The 16,574-nt window shown below is 52.2% G+C and overlaps 1 protein-coding gene across 3 annotated transcripts in view; it reads right to left on the bottom strand.

Annotated features, from left to right (window-relative positions):
* Nucleotides 1–100: 100 nt before the first annotated feature.
* The window catches only part of CRTC3 (CREB regulated transcription coactivator 3), a 96,099-nt gene continuing 79,625 nt past the window's right edge, over nt 101–16,574 (bottom strand). For 2 of the 3 annotated variants that reach the window (XM_046010431.1, XM_046010433.1), the window contains exons 9-15: nt 16,303–16,352; nt 12,761–12,978; nt 10,199–10,497; nt 5,580–5,759; nt 5,411–5,491; nt 3,999–4,101; nt 101–3,510 (exon numbers count right to left, since the gene is read on the bottom strand). In XM_046010431.1, coding sequence (XP_045866387.1) covers nt 3,302–3,510; nt 3,999–4,101; nt 5,411–5,491; nt 5,580–5,759; nt 10,199–10,497; nt 12,761–12,978; nt 16,303–16,352 — 1,140 coding nt within the window. In that variant the 3' untranslated portion in view covers nt 101–3,301. The remainder of the gene's footprint in view (nt 3,511–3,998; nt 4,102–5,410; nt 5,492–5,579; nt 5,760–10,198; nt 10,498–12,760; nt 12,979–16,302; nt 16,353–16,574) is intronic. The other variant, XM_046010432.1, reaches the window with a different exon arrangement.

Below are 16,574 nucleotides of genomic sequence, written 5' to 3'. Positions count from 1 at the left end.
CAGAATCCTGCCTGGGCCGAGGGGCACTGGGGGCGGGGCGCGGGGACAGCTTTCCACCCGTTCGCCTCGCCTGAGGCCGAAGAAAAACACCAGGTGCAGATACAACCTTACTGTGCGCTTTTAATTACGAAAGATGTAAAACGACGTATTATAAAACTTGGGAGCTACTTTATACAAATTCCAATCTTTAAATATTTTTTTTTAACAGGGGACCTGGGCGTTAGGGCACTGGCGGGCAGTCTGATTAGTTGCTGGGACGGTCCCACCGCGAAGCGAAGGAACCACCGTGCGTAACGGAGCCAACGAGGGAGTCAGAGTCGGAAGGGTCTTTAGATACGCGGGTGGGCTGGAACCCACGAGGCTTCAGCTCGGCTAATATACAGTAGACTTAGGAGAAATGAAACAGGACAGGGGAGAATTTATGGTCGTCGAGACGTGATCAAAAAAATTTTTCTCCTAACACCATGTGTCCTAAAAACCACAACTGTACGGAAAGAAAAAGCAGAACACAGGTAGGTTTTTAGTTCTATACTGTTTAACTGCTAGTAAATGAGAGTAGTACAGCCGTCGCTTTCTTGTAACAAGACTAAATATTGGAAGATCGCTTATCCTGATGTGCGAAGCTGCTTCCGATGCCGAGGACCACACCTGGTTTGTTGCAAAGGCAGCAGTGAGGGCAGACTTACCCGCTGAAGGTCAGAGTGACACCCGCCCACGGGTGTCCTTGATGCCATGTGAGCAAAGTGGGTTGGATAATGCCCAAAACCTTTTCACAGGAAAAGACTGGACCGGTGGACCTAAGGACAAATTTAATTCAGTGCGAAACCTTACTGTCCTCATTATATGCCCCCTGGGACACTGCACCGTTCCTTGGGAGCCTCCATTTCCATGAGTCACTGGGAGAATGCCCTGGGGGCAGTGTTCTTCATTGTGTAGGTCCCGGGGCTCCTGCCGTGCAGACAGAGCTGGGACCCCCCACGCCGCTGACCCCCTCTGGGTAAGGCACTGTGTAAAGTGTGGGTTACGCTGGGGCCTCCACTTAAAAAAAAAAACAAAAAAAAAACCAACCAAACTTCTATCATCAGCATCATTCCCTGTCTGAAAGGTCAGGTCAGATCTGGGGGGCCTCTGACCCAGGCAAGGCAGCGTGGAGCTAGCTAGCTTCATTCTCGGCACACCAGGGAGCGGTGTACCACGACAAGGAAAGGGCTTGTACTTGAACAGCGAGAGTCACTCCCTCCTGAGAGCCTCAGGATAAAGGGATCTGAAAAGTCCCCGGGGACTGGGGCTTGGCGCTCAGGCGAGGACCCTGGCTGGATTGCCCAATTCGACAGCAGAGATTTGGGGTGACTGTGAGGCTCAGGACTTGGGCCCCACAGAGGAAGCAGCAGGGACGTGCCATCGGGGTTCTTTGAGAGACCGGAGGTAAGGTGATCCTTCTGGAGACAGGAATGGGATGAGGTCTGGAGAGGTTAACAGCCCAGCATGCCGTTCTAGACTCTTCTTGCCCGGTGGCACTGGCCTGTCCGATTCAGACCTGCAGTACAGCCTTGCTTCTTTGGGCGGGGCAGACTAGCGAGCTCCAGCCACACTCCCGGGGTCTCCTGGAAGGGCAGTGGCTGTCCAGGCAAAAGTTCCAGCATCCTTTAACTCTCCTTCAGCACTCCTGTGCTCTCCGTCCCGTTTCCCATGCCCACACCCCTCCCCAAGGGTGCTCTTTGAAGCCAGCCGTCAGGCGTCTGGTCGGGGCTAAGCAGAGGAGGCAAGCGGTGCTGGAAACCCAGTCATACCAGTTTACGCTACGGTCCTGACGACTAATGACAGCTTCATGAATTAGGTCTTCATTTTACTGTAGATTTTTTTCTTCAACTTCAAAGAATACATCTCCTTTAAAAGCAATTTAGAACAAAACACGGATCTGAAAGGGAAGAACTTTTCAGGTACACGCCTGGCTGGGATCCCCGAGGTCCTGGCCCTGAGCCCCGAGGCCTCAGTGTGCCCAGCCATCCTGGCCGCTCCGAAGACGGTCTCCACCCGCCTGCCCTGGAGAATCTCCTTGAGGAGAACAGGGCCCGGTATCACCGTGGAGCTGGTCTCCTAGCGTCAGAAGCTTACTAAAGTGCAGGCCTCGCTTCATCACAGGCTCAAGTGTTAGAAAGGCTGAAGCTCCAGGATTTGGCAAGGAAGGGGGTGGCCGGGCACGTCCATTCACTTCTCCGTTCCTTGTTCAAGCCTTCGGGGCGCAGTTCCGCAGCATCTCCCCGGGGCCCACACCTGCTTGCTGCTGGGGTTTGGAAAGAGTAAGGCACAGTCCCCGCGCTCAAGGAGCTTACGGACTAGTGGGGTTCCAGGGACACTCTTGCTCCACAGAGAAGCAGCCTCCCCCTGCCGGTGTCAGCGGCTGGACAGGCCGACTCGTCCGGCTTCCCTGCGGCCGGCTGGCGGAGAGGGCGGCCTGCGCTGGTCGGGAGCTCGCCTGGAAGACATCGTGGGTCTGGAGATGCTGCCCCCGCCACCGAGAGGAAGGCTTTCTCCCTTCAGGCTCATTCATCACCGGGGGATTTTTTTTTTTTTTTTTTTTTCAGTGACTGAATAGACCAGTCCTCCTTTTCCCCTTGTCCACAGGAAAAGGTGTCCTGAAGCAACAGAGAGATTGCATCCGTGGAGAAAACAAATGAGCGTTCACTTCGCTTAACTCAAATCTGTTCTTGACATCGTGGTAAAAATTCTTCATGTTGGAAGTAAGGCATCGGGGTGATCGTGGCGCGGCCGGTCCACGGCGGGCGGCTGCCGGGCCGGGCCGGCGAGAGCGGGGAAGGCGTCGTGGTGCTGCGGGGCCGCGGCTGGCAGCCGAGTCAACCCCCGAAGGCCCGCAGCCCCTCAGCGCCTCGCAGGCCGGGCCGGCTCTTCAGTGTGGACTAAGTCAGTGGTTCTGGTGCTGCACACGCTACCGCGGCCCGTGGCACACTTCTGTTCTGCTTGTACGCGCCGACAGACTAGACGGCCGGTACGCAGACGTCCTGGTCCCGGTGCCGCCCGCCCGAGTCGTCGGACGCTCCGAGGTGGCCCACGTGCGGCCGCGTCATCAGGGCCGCAGGCCTAAGAGGCAGCGCGCAGCTCTGTGGTCTCGAGTGAGCCACGGGGTGTGAGACGGGCCTCGTGGGAACGCTGGGACTCACGGAACCGGCTGCTTCCATGCCAGAACCCAGGACCCCTCCGGCCCAGGGGGTGTAGCTGGCTCCATGCTGTGCCGTTCTAGTTCTGCTCCTTCGGCAACACATTCTGGCCCATTCCATCCTGTTCACAGTCGGTCAGCTCGAAACGTCTCTTCCACAGAGGGGTCAAGCAGGCCCATGCTGGAGTCACTTAGCATGTTGAGTCCGTCCAGGCTCAGGGGTTCAATCTGGAGCTCTTCTTCCAGTGGAAACGGAGTGTCTATGTTCAGGTTGACCTCGGGCATGCCCGCCAGTGCGCTGCTGAGGTCCTTGAAGAGGCTGGTACTCGAGTCTTCTGGAAGGAGCAGTGAGAGGGGAAAACAGTGCAGGTTAGGAGGCATGTACAACAGACAACTGCCCCACAAACGCCGGCCCTTCACCTTCCAGCCAAGACAGCGATGGCCTGCATCCCCCCCACTCCCAGGGTCCAGGCAGGACAGCGATGGCCCATGTGTCCCCCCCACTCCCAGCGTCCACTCTGCTCTGGACTCTACGGTCTTTTCCCTCAGTTCCACCACTCCCCGTTTTTGCAGGTTTTCTCCCTTTGAGCAGTTGCCAATCACTAAAGCTAAATACTTGAGAACAGGCTTGGGTCACTGGGCCCTTTCCCCACTGTCTCATGGTCTCTGGGGCCGGACACCTTGCCTTTCAAAAAGCTAAAGTTGAGCCCGGGGACTTTCATTTCTTTGCTTTATAGCATGTTGTTTAAACTCTCTTACAGTGGTGATCTGTGAAAACACAGCAAAATACAGACAGCAAAGCTGAGGGCTGGCCCGCACTCACCTGTCAGAATGGTGTTGGGGAAACTCCCGCAGTTGGAATACAGGTTTGGTCTCAAATGAAATGAGTCCTGTGGTTCTCGGGGACCTTGCTGCACCAGGGGCACCTGGAGGCATCAGAAGACACACGGTAAGGAATGACCTCTGCTTCCCAGGCGTGAAGGACACAACACGCTCCCAGAGCAAAACCAGACATGGAAACTGTCTTGGGGGCCCTTCTCTCAGGGATCCCACACAGAATATTCCTCTCAGGCAGGCAGGTGCTGGGGTGGAGGAGAGCTCCCTGAGGCGCAGTGTGGGTGACTCGTCCCTGCTCACACACAGCCCGGCCCACTAAGCCATCCAAGGAGACACCAGCAGTCATGGTCTCTGTGGCCCTCTGGTCTCACACACCCCTCTCTCCTAGCCACATCGAGGCCTTTGAAAACAGCATCTGTGGGAACCTCTCCAAGACTCCATCTATAACCAAGGAAGTGTTATGACCAAGGGGCTCTTCTGCCCGTTGGTTTCTAGGAAAGTGAAGCAAGGAGACCTTTTCCCTCTTCTGCTCACAGGGAAGAACCTCAGGCCCCTCTCCATGAGAAAGCCTCTGGGAGGACTGGTGAGAACTGGGGCCTATCTTAGGTGCCTTTCCAGAAAGTAATATGCCAAACTATTGTTTTAAATCTTACAAAAGTAGGCATTTCTATCATCTTTCAGGGAGATATTGACTCATCTAAACTCAACGGGCTTCTTCAGAAAACGAGGAGGCCCAGACTACTGGTTTATGCCGTGAGTCTTCACCGCGGCCCACTCAGGAAACATCTGTCTTTATTTTACTGTTGTAATTATTATTAAGATCTGTAAAATGCTCAAAACCCTTCCTTCTCTCCTTAGTCCATCCTAGAACTCAATCCATACTTAATGGACACTACAAAATCTAGAACCATTTTAAATGGTCCACATTAGGGAGAACCTACAAAGCAAAAGTTAGGGGTCGAATGAAAGTATCTTAGGGAGGGACGTCGGGCCCCACCTGGACTGAGCTCCCCTGGGAGGCCACACTGGGCTGGCTCCGGCTGCTAGGCCTGTGGGCTGAGCCCCTCCTGCGTCTCTGTCTCCTCTGCAGGATAGACCTGTGGACTGCGGTGGTCCCTTCCTTCCGAGCCACTCTACAATTCTAGAACTGGAGTGTCACCAGAAATCTGCTACCACTTGTTCAAACAATTCTTCTGCAGAGGCCTGACACCAAATAGGGCAGCCAGCACCAGGACTCTAGGGCTAGGGGACACTGCAGGGTCCCTCAGCCGCTGGGCACACCTGAAATCCGGGCCATGGGGTACCTGGTCTGTTTGGTGTGGCGGGTTCTATGCCCTGAGCAGCCCGAATGGTGCAGGTGCTGCTCCGAGGAAGAGGCCTGACTGGACGCCCGCTCACCTGTTGAGGGAAGGCCGGGCCTGGCCTCATGGACTGCTGGTCAAAGCTCACATCTGGGAAGAAGTTGGTCAAAGATGAACCCTTCAGGGAATAAGGAAGGGAACGTTTAGCTTGGAATTTGGGGCAAGGTAAGTGTTCCCTTCTGACCGGTGTCCCTGCTAGGACCCACCTGGGCTGTGAGGAGCGGGAAGCCAGACGGAGGCAGGGATGAGGCGGCCGGGGGCTCCTGGGCAGGGGGCTGCTGTAGGAGGGGCTGGGAGAGGTCCTGGGGGGCGGGGTAAGGGGGGGGCGGGGACACTTGGGCTTCCGTGGGCAGGAAGGAAAGCGGGCTTCGATCTGAGGACACCATCTGTAAAACAAAGCCTCTAGTTAGCTAGCTTCGATTGGAGTTTCTAAGTGGTAAATCCTTTGAAATCAGGAGGTGTCAAAGTGAGGGAAAAGCGTGAGTCCTTCTTCCCCGGGGTACTCGGTGCTACGCTCCCTGAAGCCTGCTTCTTTCTTCTGCTCCTTCAAAGTGACCTTAAATCTCACTTCCCCACCAAACATTTCCTATTCAACAACAGTTTCTATTGTCTTAAAACACAAAACACTCTTCAATTTAACCAGTGTCCTCAGTGAAAATCACGTTTTTTTGTTTTTTTCTTTTTTTTTTTAAGTCATACCTTCTGAGTTTAAGATGGAAGATTGAAGGAAAAAGAAAAAACCAAACTTAGCTCTGTCTCCCAAACCTCGACTAAAAACATTAAACAACAGGAGATGATCATGAACAACACCTTGAAAATAGTAAGACTAAACGGATAATAAACAGCACAAGGACAGAGATCGTGGCAGGGAAGAAAGTGGCAGCACAATCTGGAAAACGAAAAGCGACAGACAAGCCGTGACTGGGTTAGCAGAGCTGAGAAAGACAAGAGGAGGCTGGTAGTGGGAACAAGCCGAGAGGCAACGGGACTTCCATCACAGGGTCCCTAGGGGGCCTGCGGGACAGCAGAGGGCAGCGGAGAAGAGCCAAGAGGAGGCGAGGTCAGGGTTCACAGCTCTCGCCTGCGCGGGGACTGGGGGGGCGGCACACTGGAGAGGGCAGAGCTGAGGGTCTGCGGGCGGCACGCAGCCGCGCCCGGTGGGTGAGGTGCTCTGCTGGAAAGAGAGGTTCAAGCGAGCTCACCACTCAGTCTTGAGGCCCCCCCCTTTCTTTCCCACCCTGACTCTCAGGAGGCTGCAGTCCAGGGATGCCAGCATCCTCTGGAGATCGGACCAGCCGGAGACAAAATCCTGAAACTCAGGGCGCCCGAGGCTCCCCAGGGAAATGGCCGAGCGGGGTCGGTCTACAGTGAGGACCAAGCTCAACAAGCCCGCCCGTCTACGCAGCTTCTGTGCCCTGTTCTTAAAGATGAGCAGAGTGCCAGAAGTCACCAGACTGAGGAAAGCCTCTGAATGGAAATCAGAGACCAAGGCAGACATACAAAGAACAGGAACTTGGAGAAGTCCGTGCAGGAAGAAATTGTCATGAAAAAATTATGCCTGGGTGCCTGGGTAGCTCAGTTGGTGAAATGTGTGCCTTCAGCTCAGGTCGTGATCCCAGGGCCCTGGGATCGAGTCCTGAACCGGGCTCCCTGCTCAGCGAGGAGTCTGCTTCTCCCTCTCCCCACCTTCTGCCTGCGCTTTCTCTCTCTCTCTCTCACAAAAATAAATAAAAAATCTTTAGAAAAACACCAAATTATTATTATACTATTTAAACTATAAAAAATCCTTGTCCTTTAAAAATACATAAAAAATATTTGCGATGTGTATCTCTATATACATTTTTTTTCTCAAAGTGGGGATATGGATGAAACAAGATTTCAAAAATGTTGATAATTGTTGAGGCTGGATGACAGGTATAGAAGGATTCATACAATTATATTCTCTACTTTTATGGTACATGGAAAACTTACGTCACAAAAAAAATAAAAGCACAAACTAGAATGAAAATTACCACTGAAAGCCTCAGAGAGATGAAAAAATGATATTGCATCCATAGGACAAGTACAATGCTATAAAAAGGAACACTCACTCGGAGGACAGAAGAGAATTCTTGGGAATTTAAAAGGATGAACTCAGAAATGAAAACTCGACGTAACAGCGGGAAGATAAAGGTGAGAAGCTTTTCCAGACAGCAGGGTGAAAAGATCAGGAGAGAGAAGAGAAGGGAAAAAATAGGGTATGAGAGGGAAAGTATGGGCTGTCCAAGATTCAACAATAGGTGTTCCAGAAAGAGTGCACAGAGAAATCAAAGGGAAGAAACCATCCAGGAAATAATTAAGGAAGACTTCCCAGAAATGAAGGATGACAGGAGTTTCCAGATTGAGGAAACCCACCAAATATCCAGACTCATGTGACCCTGAAGCTTCAGAACTCCTGAAAATAAAAAGAAGATCCTACAAGCCTCTAGAGGGAAAAAAGGACATTTTGTTCAAAGTATTAAGAATTGGAGGGGCGCCTGGGTGGCTCAGTGGGTTAGAGCCTCTGCCTTCGGCTCAGGTCATGGTCCCAGGGTCCTGAGATCGAGCCCCGCATCGGGGGGTCTCTGCTCAGCAGGGTGCCTGCTTTCTCCTCTCTCTCTGCCTGCCTCTCTACCTACTTGTGATCTCTGTCAAATAAATAAATAAAATCTTAAAAAATACATATATTTAAAAAAAAGAACTGGAATGGTACTGGATTTCTCATTAGCAACTCTAGAAACTAAACGGCAAAGAATTAATACCTTCAAAATTTTAAGAGAAAATTATTTCAGATTTGAATTCAGTATCTGGCCAATTATGAGCTAAATGACGGGTAGAAGGAGGACATAGTTGAATCATGCCAGGCTCACATAGCCTTCCTCGGAAATCTACTGGAGGGCTTGTTTTTTTCCTTGTTGTTCTGATTTGTTTTAAAGATTTTATTTATTTATTTGAGAGACTGAGTGAGCGCACAGGCAGATGGAGAGGGAGAAGCAGATTCCCCGCTGAGCAGGGAGCCCTATGCCACATGGGGCTCAATCTCATGACCCTGAGATGAACTTGAGCTGAAGTCAGACGCTTAACCGACTGAGCCACCCAGGCGCCCGCAGAGGGCTTGTTTTTAAATCTACTGAGAGGAGATCTACCCGACTCCAAGAGGTGGGGTTGGGATAAGAAATACATACGTAGAAAACCACACTAACAAAAAAGTATATGTGCTGCCGAAGCGAGCACCCACACTAACAAAAAAGTAAGACATTTATTAACTCCCAGGAGAAAAATATTTTCCATTTTGTTATTTCAGGGCATATTAAGTGGTTCAACTCGGCGCTATTATAACTGGGAAAACACTAAACACTGAATATTGCTCTTATCAAAAAACAAAGCACAGTGCGAATGAGGAAGAAACGTGTGGGAGTGGGTGGGGTTTGGGGAGAGGTGAAAAAGAACCATATCCTAACGGTAGGATATCATCAGAAAATACCTAACACTAAAATTCCAGAACAAAACAAGCATGAAATAATATGGTTATACCAAAGAGATTAGCTAAAGTGTTGAAGGCGCCATCTCTAGGAAGTGAGAAGTACAAGGAGTCGGGGAGGGGAAGACAATGTTATTCCATAACAAGCCCTTTCTTATGAAACTATGTGCATGGATATCATTGATTTTTTAAAAAAATCTTAATATTAGGCAAACAAAAAAAATGGAAACATCTGGAAAAGGGTGCTCTTTATGCCTACAGCTCTCCTTAAAATGTAGCTAGAAAGCAAGAGTAACATTTTTTTTACATCCTATAAAATAATCTTGCAAAAGAAAATTAAAGGCAACCCAATAACATAAAAAAGAGCCATTAAAAAAACAATTATGAAATACCCTCTCACCCTCTCCCAAAAGGGATTACTCATGTTAAGAGTGAGTAATGACTAGATCTGCTAAGTCCTTCCGTTGTGTTCTGTCAACTCTTGCTAAATCATGACTCATTTATGGCGAGGTGGGGAGCAAATGATGTCACAGTGTATCTAGGGAGGGACCAATAGGTTGAAAATATATTCATTGATGATTATAGTAAGAACCACCCTAAGTGCTCAGAATAAAAACAAAGTCAACAAGACAAAAATATGATGTTTTGACATCTGAATTTCTGTAACAGCTTGTGATTTCAAAATGTTCCTTACTCCTTTTCTTTTCTCCTTCCTTCTTAATTTTTGTCTTATTTTACTTTTTAATCTCTATACTCAACATGGGGCTCGAACTCACGACCCCAAGATCAAGAATCACATGCTCTACCCACTGAGCCAGCCAGGGGCCCCAAAATGTGCCTCCTCCTGAACAGACTTCTTTGGGTCCTTCCGTGGAGGACCCTGACCTTTATTAAATCCCGACCATGCCCTGAGCAGTAAAAGCAGCTTCTCACACCTGTAGGCGTGATTAGGGAAGAGGCCTCACCCAATACCAAAGCTTCAGGGAGGTATTAAAGGTCTTTGGCTTTCCCCTGTGACTTAAAATACTCACAGACTCAGTTACCGATAATTTTCCACACCAATGTTAAAGCCCCGGCCTGGTCTCCCTTAGCCACACAAGACACGTCTGGAGCGTGTTCTCCACGCCCTCCCGGGCCCCAAGCCCAAGGTCGTTGCTTGTCCACCAGTGATCATCACAATAGACACCGGGAGGACACGGGCAGGGCTTCCCGAGGTGTTCACACCTGCTCCCCCCGATCTCAGGGGAGACCTCGCGGCCTCACCTGCTGAGGGGACCCCGATCAGGCCCCGCATGCCTCCCCATCGGACCGTGGCTTGGCTCTCACCTGCGCCGCGGGATACGGGTTCAGGGGGCTGGTGGCCGAGAGCTGCCTGCTGAAGGTCGGCTGCGCCTCGGGGCCCGGAGAGAGCGTGAGCGGGCTGACGGGGGGCTGCCTCCGCCGGGCCGGGCCGCTCAGGGCCGTGGTGGACAGGGACGGGTTGCTGAGGGAAAAGAGCCGGAGGGAAGGGTGAAGGGCGGAGGCGCCGGGGGCGGACGTCTGCGGGTGGCTGTTCAGGGAGGAGGACAGGGCCGTCTTATTGAGCGTGGCCTGGATGGAGGGGTTGCTCCGAGAGCTCTGCAGACCTAGGGACCACAAAGGCACAGGTCACTTCCGGTAACTGCAGGACAAAGCTTTCGTTTTCCAAAGACTCAAGAACACTTAACTTCCTCCTGTCAGTATCTGATGCCGATTCCGTGAGTGGGGCGGCTCTGGGGCGGCTGTCCTCCTGTGCACACAGTGGAAAAGGGCTGCGCCCACACTCAGGGCTGGTGGCAGCGGGGTGACAGGGAGTCTGACTCACGAGGCCACGTGTACACTGCCGCCTGGGCAAGAGACCCCTGGGCTGTGCACACATTCTGCTCAGAGCCCCCAATCCCTCTGTCCCGGCACCCTGCCCGGACCCTCTGCTGCCTTCCACTGAGAGTCACGGCTCTGGGGCGCCACCTCGGGGACCCTGAAAATACCCTGAATGCCCCAAAAGTCACAGGAAGGGACCTCCCTCTCACGTCTCCTGAAAAATTGTTCGTCACAGTCTATTCCAATTCAAGGAAAATGAAGTTTTTGCTGGTGCTCTGCTTTATTTGGGGAGAGGGGCTGTGATTTTTAGAACGAGTCGGAGAGTTTGGGAGAGGCATCTCCATGACACAGGCTGCCAGGGCACAAGTCGCGTGAGGCCGGGGACCATGTCCTGTGTCCTGCCAGAGCCTTGGCACCGGGCCTGGCACGGAGTGGCTTTGCTCTGTGACTTAACGATGCTTCTGTGTATCTCAGAAGGCAGTGCCTGTGTTTCAAAGTTCAGCCCATTACTCTGGGACCAGCAGCCCGGGTGCGTACAAATGTGTGTTCTTTTATGTTCATAAAAAACTAAGTGTTCGATAAGAGTTACTGCAATGGAACAAGGACAAAATAAAGCTTTTTTTTTTTTTCTCTAGCAAATGATTTTTCTAAACACAGGAAGGAGGTCTCTGGTAAAACCCTATATAGCTCCACAGAAAGACCAGAGGTTTGCTGACTCGAGTCCCGATCAGAGCTAAAGACGTGAGCTTTGGTTAAGAAACAAAGTCACTCATTCAGAAGGAAAGCTCAGACATGTTTGTGTGACTTTGTTCACCATGCATTTTAAGGAATGCCTAGAAACTATAAAATCTTGAATCCAGTTCTGGACAAAATGATGTTTTGAGGAAAATAACACACAGTGATAAACACAGGATTTTCAGTTGAAGCAAAGAGTCAGAGGCTGCCCTGGAGAATGCCAGCTTCCCCAAGACCCCAGGGAGCTAACTGCCGATGTTGCATTATTTGTGTGACCTTGGATGTCCTTGTTCACGCAGAATTCACCAGGACACTTGGAAGAGCAGCAGATTAATAAAATGACCTAAGTGAGTAAGTACAGGTTATCTCTAAAATCAATTCTTCAAACCTAAAATTATATGGGACAATGGCAGCACCTTCTGCAAGCTTTAGAGAACCTTCCAGATGAATGGTGTAAAGGAGACCTCTGCCAGGTGAGTGGTGGATTCTGATTTGCAAGGACAAGTCCTGTTGAACCCAGAGTGGAAACCAGCAGGCATGTCCCCCACTGGCGGACCACCACTGGGGACCCCTTCCTAAGGAAATGGTCCACACCACAGCTCTTCGGACCCGGACAGCCAGGGGCTGGACCGCAGCCCTGGGAGTAAGAGACCAACGCCTGCCTCAGACATCGACAAGGGCGTCTGTCGAGGTTCAGGTAAACATAGACAGGTTTCAACACGGGGTTTGGGCTGCGGGCGCTCACACGTGGTGCAGGAAAACCCGGGTCACACCATGGGCAGCACTCATACAGCCTCACGCGGACCTTTAAGTGCTTCTGAAAATCTGAACCAATAAACCGGCAGATTCCTATTTACTATACGTATCTCTGGAGTATAAAATGGTTTCATCATAGCCAGTATAAATGCTCTTAAATTCAAAATATTCTCTTCTGAAATCCGGTGGGAAAGGAGAGGGTTCTAGAGAGAGAGCTGCAATGATAAACCATCGTGGCATGTTCATAGGCGCCACTAATGTTGTTCAGTGAACACGGCGTGGAATGGACACTTTTTTCTTGGCTTTTGCATCTTACTCTCCAAGTCGCAGGACACCTGGGCTGCTGAAGACAAGAAGGAGGTCTAGCAGAGGGTTCCAGAGCTCATGGAATCCAGCAGAAACAGACCAAAGGGAAAAGTCAGCAGGGTCAAGAGCTCCAGGAACAGGTAAGTCGCTATCTCTAACTCAGATGAATCATTCTCACTCACTGGGACCACCTGTGATTAAGCCACCGGTGCGCATATGTGGGCACGTCCTCACTGAGTGGGGGACACTTACCAGAAGAGCTCCGTAGGCCCAGGTGAGTCATGGCAGCTGGCAGGTTGCCCACGCTATTCCCCACACTCATGCTACCGAAGACGTGGTCGCCGGGCTCCAGTGAGGCTGGCACGGGTGCGGAGTAGTGGAGGTTGGTCAGATCTGGCAATGACCCCCCAGTGTTCAGGGTCCCCAGAAAGGGTGAGGCGCCTATGTTTTGACCGTTGTGTGGAAAAGCACTGAAAAAAAAAGAGAGCGAAGTGTTACCTTCTGAAGTGCATTTGGTGGCTGGGGAGTAGGAGACACTTGTCAGGGAAAGGCTGTGGCATCGGACACCCAAGTCCTTCCAGAAGCTGAGACTCTGCCGCGTCCTGAGGACCCGCCTCCTCGGCTTAACTCTCTGAAGGGCGACGTTCTTAGCCGTTCAGTCAGACTAAGGATGTCATCTATGCCCACTCTGCAGGAATATGTTCCAAGACCAGATCAGACAATGGGTGTCGAAGTTCTCTGCAAACCATAAGGCCCTATATAAAACGGAAGGCACTACTTTGTATTTGCATGCTTCTTTTTCTAGATTTTAGAAGTATCTTTCCTGCACACACACACACACACACAAGTCTCTCTGCATCGAGCAGATACCCTCCAAGGTATATTTAGTTACAGTTTTCATCAATTTTAAAGTGAGAAAGGGATGTTAGCATTCGCTTATCCGCTGTGTGCCAGGAGCTGGGCTGAGCTGGTGGTACAAAGACCAAAGAGCCGAGCGTGTGGGTTCGGCGTCGGGCCTGCCCCTGACACCTGCAGGCCCGCGGCGAGAGTGCGCGTGGAGGCCCACGTACCATCTGTTTACACGTCTAAAAGTTATGAATCAAATTAACACACCCTTAACTGAACTATGTTCTATGTTTCTGTCCTGACAAATGACACCTCCGTAAGAGCCTGGAAGGCCAGATTCAAACTCAGAATCCCCCGGCTCCGGGAAGTTCTGCCCTGGGACATACGGGACGTGGCCGTGGTCCTCAGTCCGCCCCAGCCTGCCCCGCAACCACAGGGCCCCCGCGCAGCTCTGCCCGCCTCCAGGCCAAGCCCTGGCCATACTCTGCGTCCCCCCGACTGCATCCGTCAGGCAGGTGGTGTGGTCCCCAGCGGCCCCTTGGACTCCAGACCCCATGGGAATGGGGTCTTTAAAGGGTGGGGCTCTGGGAGGGGCCGCCTAGCCCCGGTCTGAGGGGCACTGCTCTTAGGGTTCACGGGCAGACAGGAGAGACAGAACGGTGGTAAAGCAAGCACTTGCCATGTAGAAGGAAGCACGGGGCCAGGGCTGAAGGGGGTGGGATGATCATTAGGGACCAGAATTGCAGGAGCTGCTGGGCTTGGAAGGGAACGCTTTACCAAGCACGTGACAGGGTGCTCAGGGCAGGGAAGCCTGGTGTGGCCAGGGTGTCAGGGCAGAGGGAGGAAGGGGCGTGGGTAGCAGGAGATGAGGTAGGAGGGGAGAGAAGCGAGCAAGGGTAAGACGACATGCTGTTCTCGAGAGTCCGGATCAGGGGCTGTGGGAGGTAGGGAGCCCAGTGTAAGCTGGAGAATGACACTTCAGAAATGTCACTGCGGTCACAGCTTAGAGGACGGCATAAGGGAGCAGAGAGTGAGGCAGCGATGGCCCAGGTCTGACCCACGAGGCTGAGGAAGAGAGGAGCTGGAGGAAGGAGAGGCTAGCGGGGAGCAGGGGAGGGGAATGCATGCCGCTGAGGGCGCCGCTGTCCAACAGCACCTCCCGGGGACCCGCCACGGGCATCAGGGCCACAGGAGACTCAGACAAGGCAGGGAGACAGCCACATGATACAAGTCTGTAGTGGCGTGAGGTGTGGAGGGGCTAACCAGAGGGCTGGGGCTCCCTGGAGGGCTCCTGGGCTGAGTTCCAAGACCCAGAGGGTCTAGATGGGAAAACCAGTTCCGGCAGAGTTCACGGCATGAGCAAAGCAGGGAAGCATGAAACCACACGGCGTGCCCCAAGAATTTAGATACAGCAGGAACTAACAGGAAGGTCAAGTTCAGGAGAGGTGGTGGTGAGGGAGGCGGGACTGGACAGGTAGGCAGAGAGCACATGAGGCTCAGACTGACAAGAAGCGGTGGAAGGTGGGAAGCAGGAAAAGACATAATCCCACTGAGGACAGTGTGGCTGACAGATGGGGGAGGAGGACTGGCATATGGAGCAGAGCCTGGCGGCAGAGAGGTGAGTGGTGGCTGGTACGGCTCGGTAGTCAAGGGAGACAGAGCGAAGACAGAGCGTGGGGACGGAGTTGAAGAGACAGAAGGCGCTACTGGAGAAGGACGCCCGACTTTCCAGCATGGGGACACTGCGGTCTATGAACAGACTGGGGTGGTGGGCGTGTGCTCTGGGGATGACAAGGAATCCTGTCTTAGACACCGAGTTTCCACAGGACAAGAGGACGCGTGCTAGGGACGTCTCCTGAGGACAGCTCCCTTGGAACGGTGCGGCTGGAGGCCAGGCCACGGTGGGCTGCAGAGTGGACAAGCAGTCAGGGGAGAAGCCTCGGGAGTAAATACTCTTTCCAAAGTGTGGCTAAGAATTCTGGAAACGAGCAGGAAGGAAGTAACTGTAAGTAACTACAAGGGAATGCAGGGCTAAGGAAGGTTTTTTGTTCTGTGCAGACTCCTTAGTGAGTACATTTAAACACAGAGAGAAAACCTACTAGGGCAGACAAGGCTGAACACCCAGGGGAGGGCAGGACAGGCAGGAGGGAGAGGCCTCAGAAAGGCCAGTGCAGACAAGGCCCAGGGTGTGGGTAAGGCGGTTAGCCTTGGTCAGGAGGACACCTGTGTCTCTGACACTAGGAGGAGAGAATGGCCAGGGGAATCCAGGCCAGGAGGGAAGCTGAGCCTACCTCCCTGGGGGCCTCCCTCTTCCCGGTACAGGTAGGAGGATGGACAGAACTGGCAGGTTTGGGAGGTCGTGGGGAAGAAGGAGAGGTGTCCAATTTGACGGATGAGGAAGAAAGATTTTGGCTGTAGAAAAACTGAATGTGGTACCTTGTCTTTCCGACTGGCTGGATGTAGGGGAATGGTGATAGGGTCAAAGGTCAAGGACTAGAAGAAAGAACTTGAGAACCCAGAGTGGCTCACCCTGACAGTGGACAGGCTCTCTGACTGATGGGCGGCCGGCGCTGATTTTTAAAAAACTGGTAAAATCTACCTGCCGGGAGGTTTTGAACGTCTAAGCGTGAGGCTCGGCGGCCGAAGTGCGCACAGACACGCGGTCCGTTTGCGTTGGCGTGTGTGTTCACCGAAGCTCGGCTGTGCTCTTCTCAAGCATATTTATGGCACTGTCGCTTGCTAGGGCCGTTCGGCCACTGAATTATTCGAAACAAATGAAATGTGACTACCGCAGGAGCTGCTGTTTTTGTGAACGTTCAGCTGACTTCCAAGTTACACCTAACAAGGGAAGGTGCTCAGAGTTTTGGGACAAAGTCCCAAGACTTTCCTTAGGGACAACCTTGGGGACAGTCGGTCTCTGAGCCTTGAACAGGAAGAACATGACTTACTTGCCGCCTCCAACATCACAGGATCGAGGGCGCCCTGACAAGGACTGAATCTGGGGAGAGACACAAAAAACCTGGGATTACTCACTGTAAAGTCAAATTCAAGTTTTTTGAAAGTGTCTTTGTAAGTGTCTTGGGCTCCCAGCACGATAAGGAGCACCCGCACGGGGCAGCCATTTCAGTTCGGACTGGACTTTTCCTGACACAAGGGGGGCATGACATTAATGAGTTTTCTTAATTTTTGCCTTGTTAATTTATCTCCTAGGTGAATACTA

The sequence above is a fragment of the Meles meles genome, chromosome 6 (assembly GCF_922984935.1).
Source record: "Meles meles chromosome 6, mMelMel3.1 paternal haplotype, whole genome shotgun sequence".
In the NCBI taxonomy this organism is placed as follows: Eukaryota; Metazoa; Chordata; class Mammalia; order Carnivora; family Mustelidae; genus Meles; species Meles meles.
This window is presented reverse-complemented; position numbering and strand designations above follow the sequence as displayed.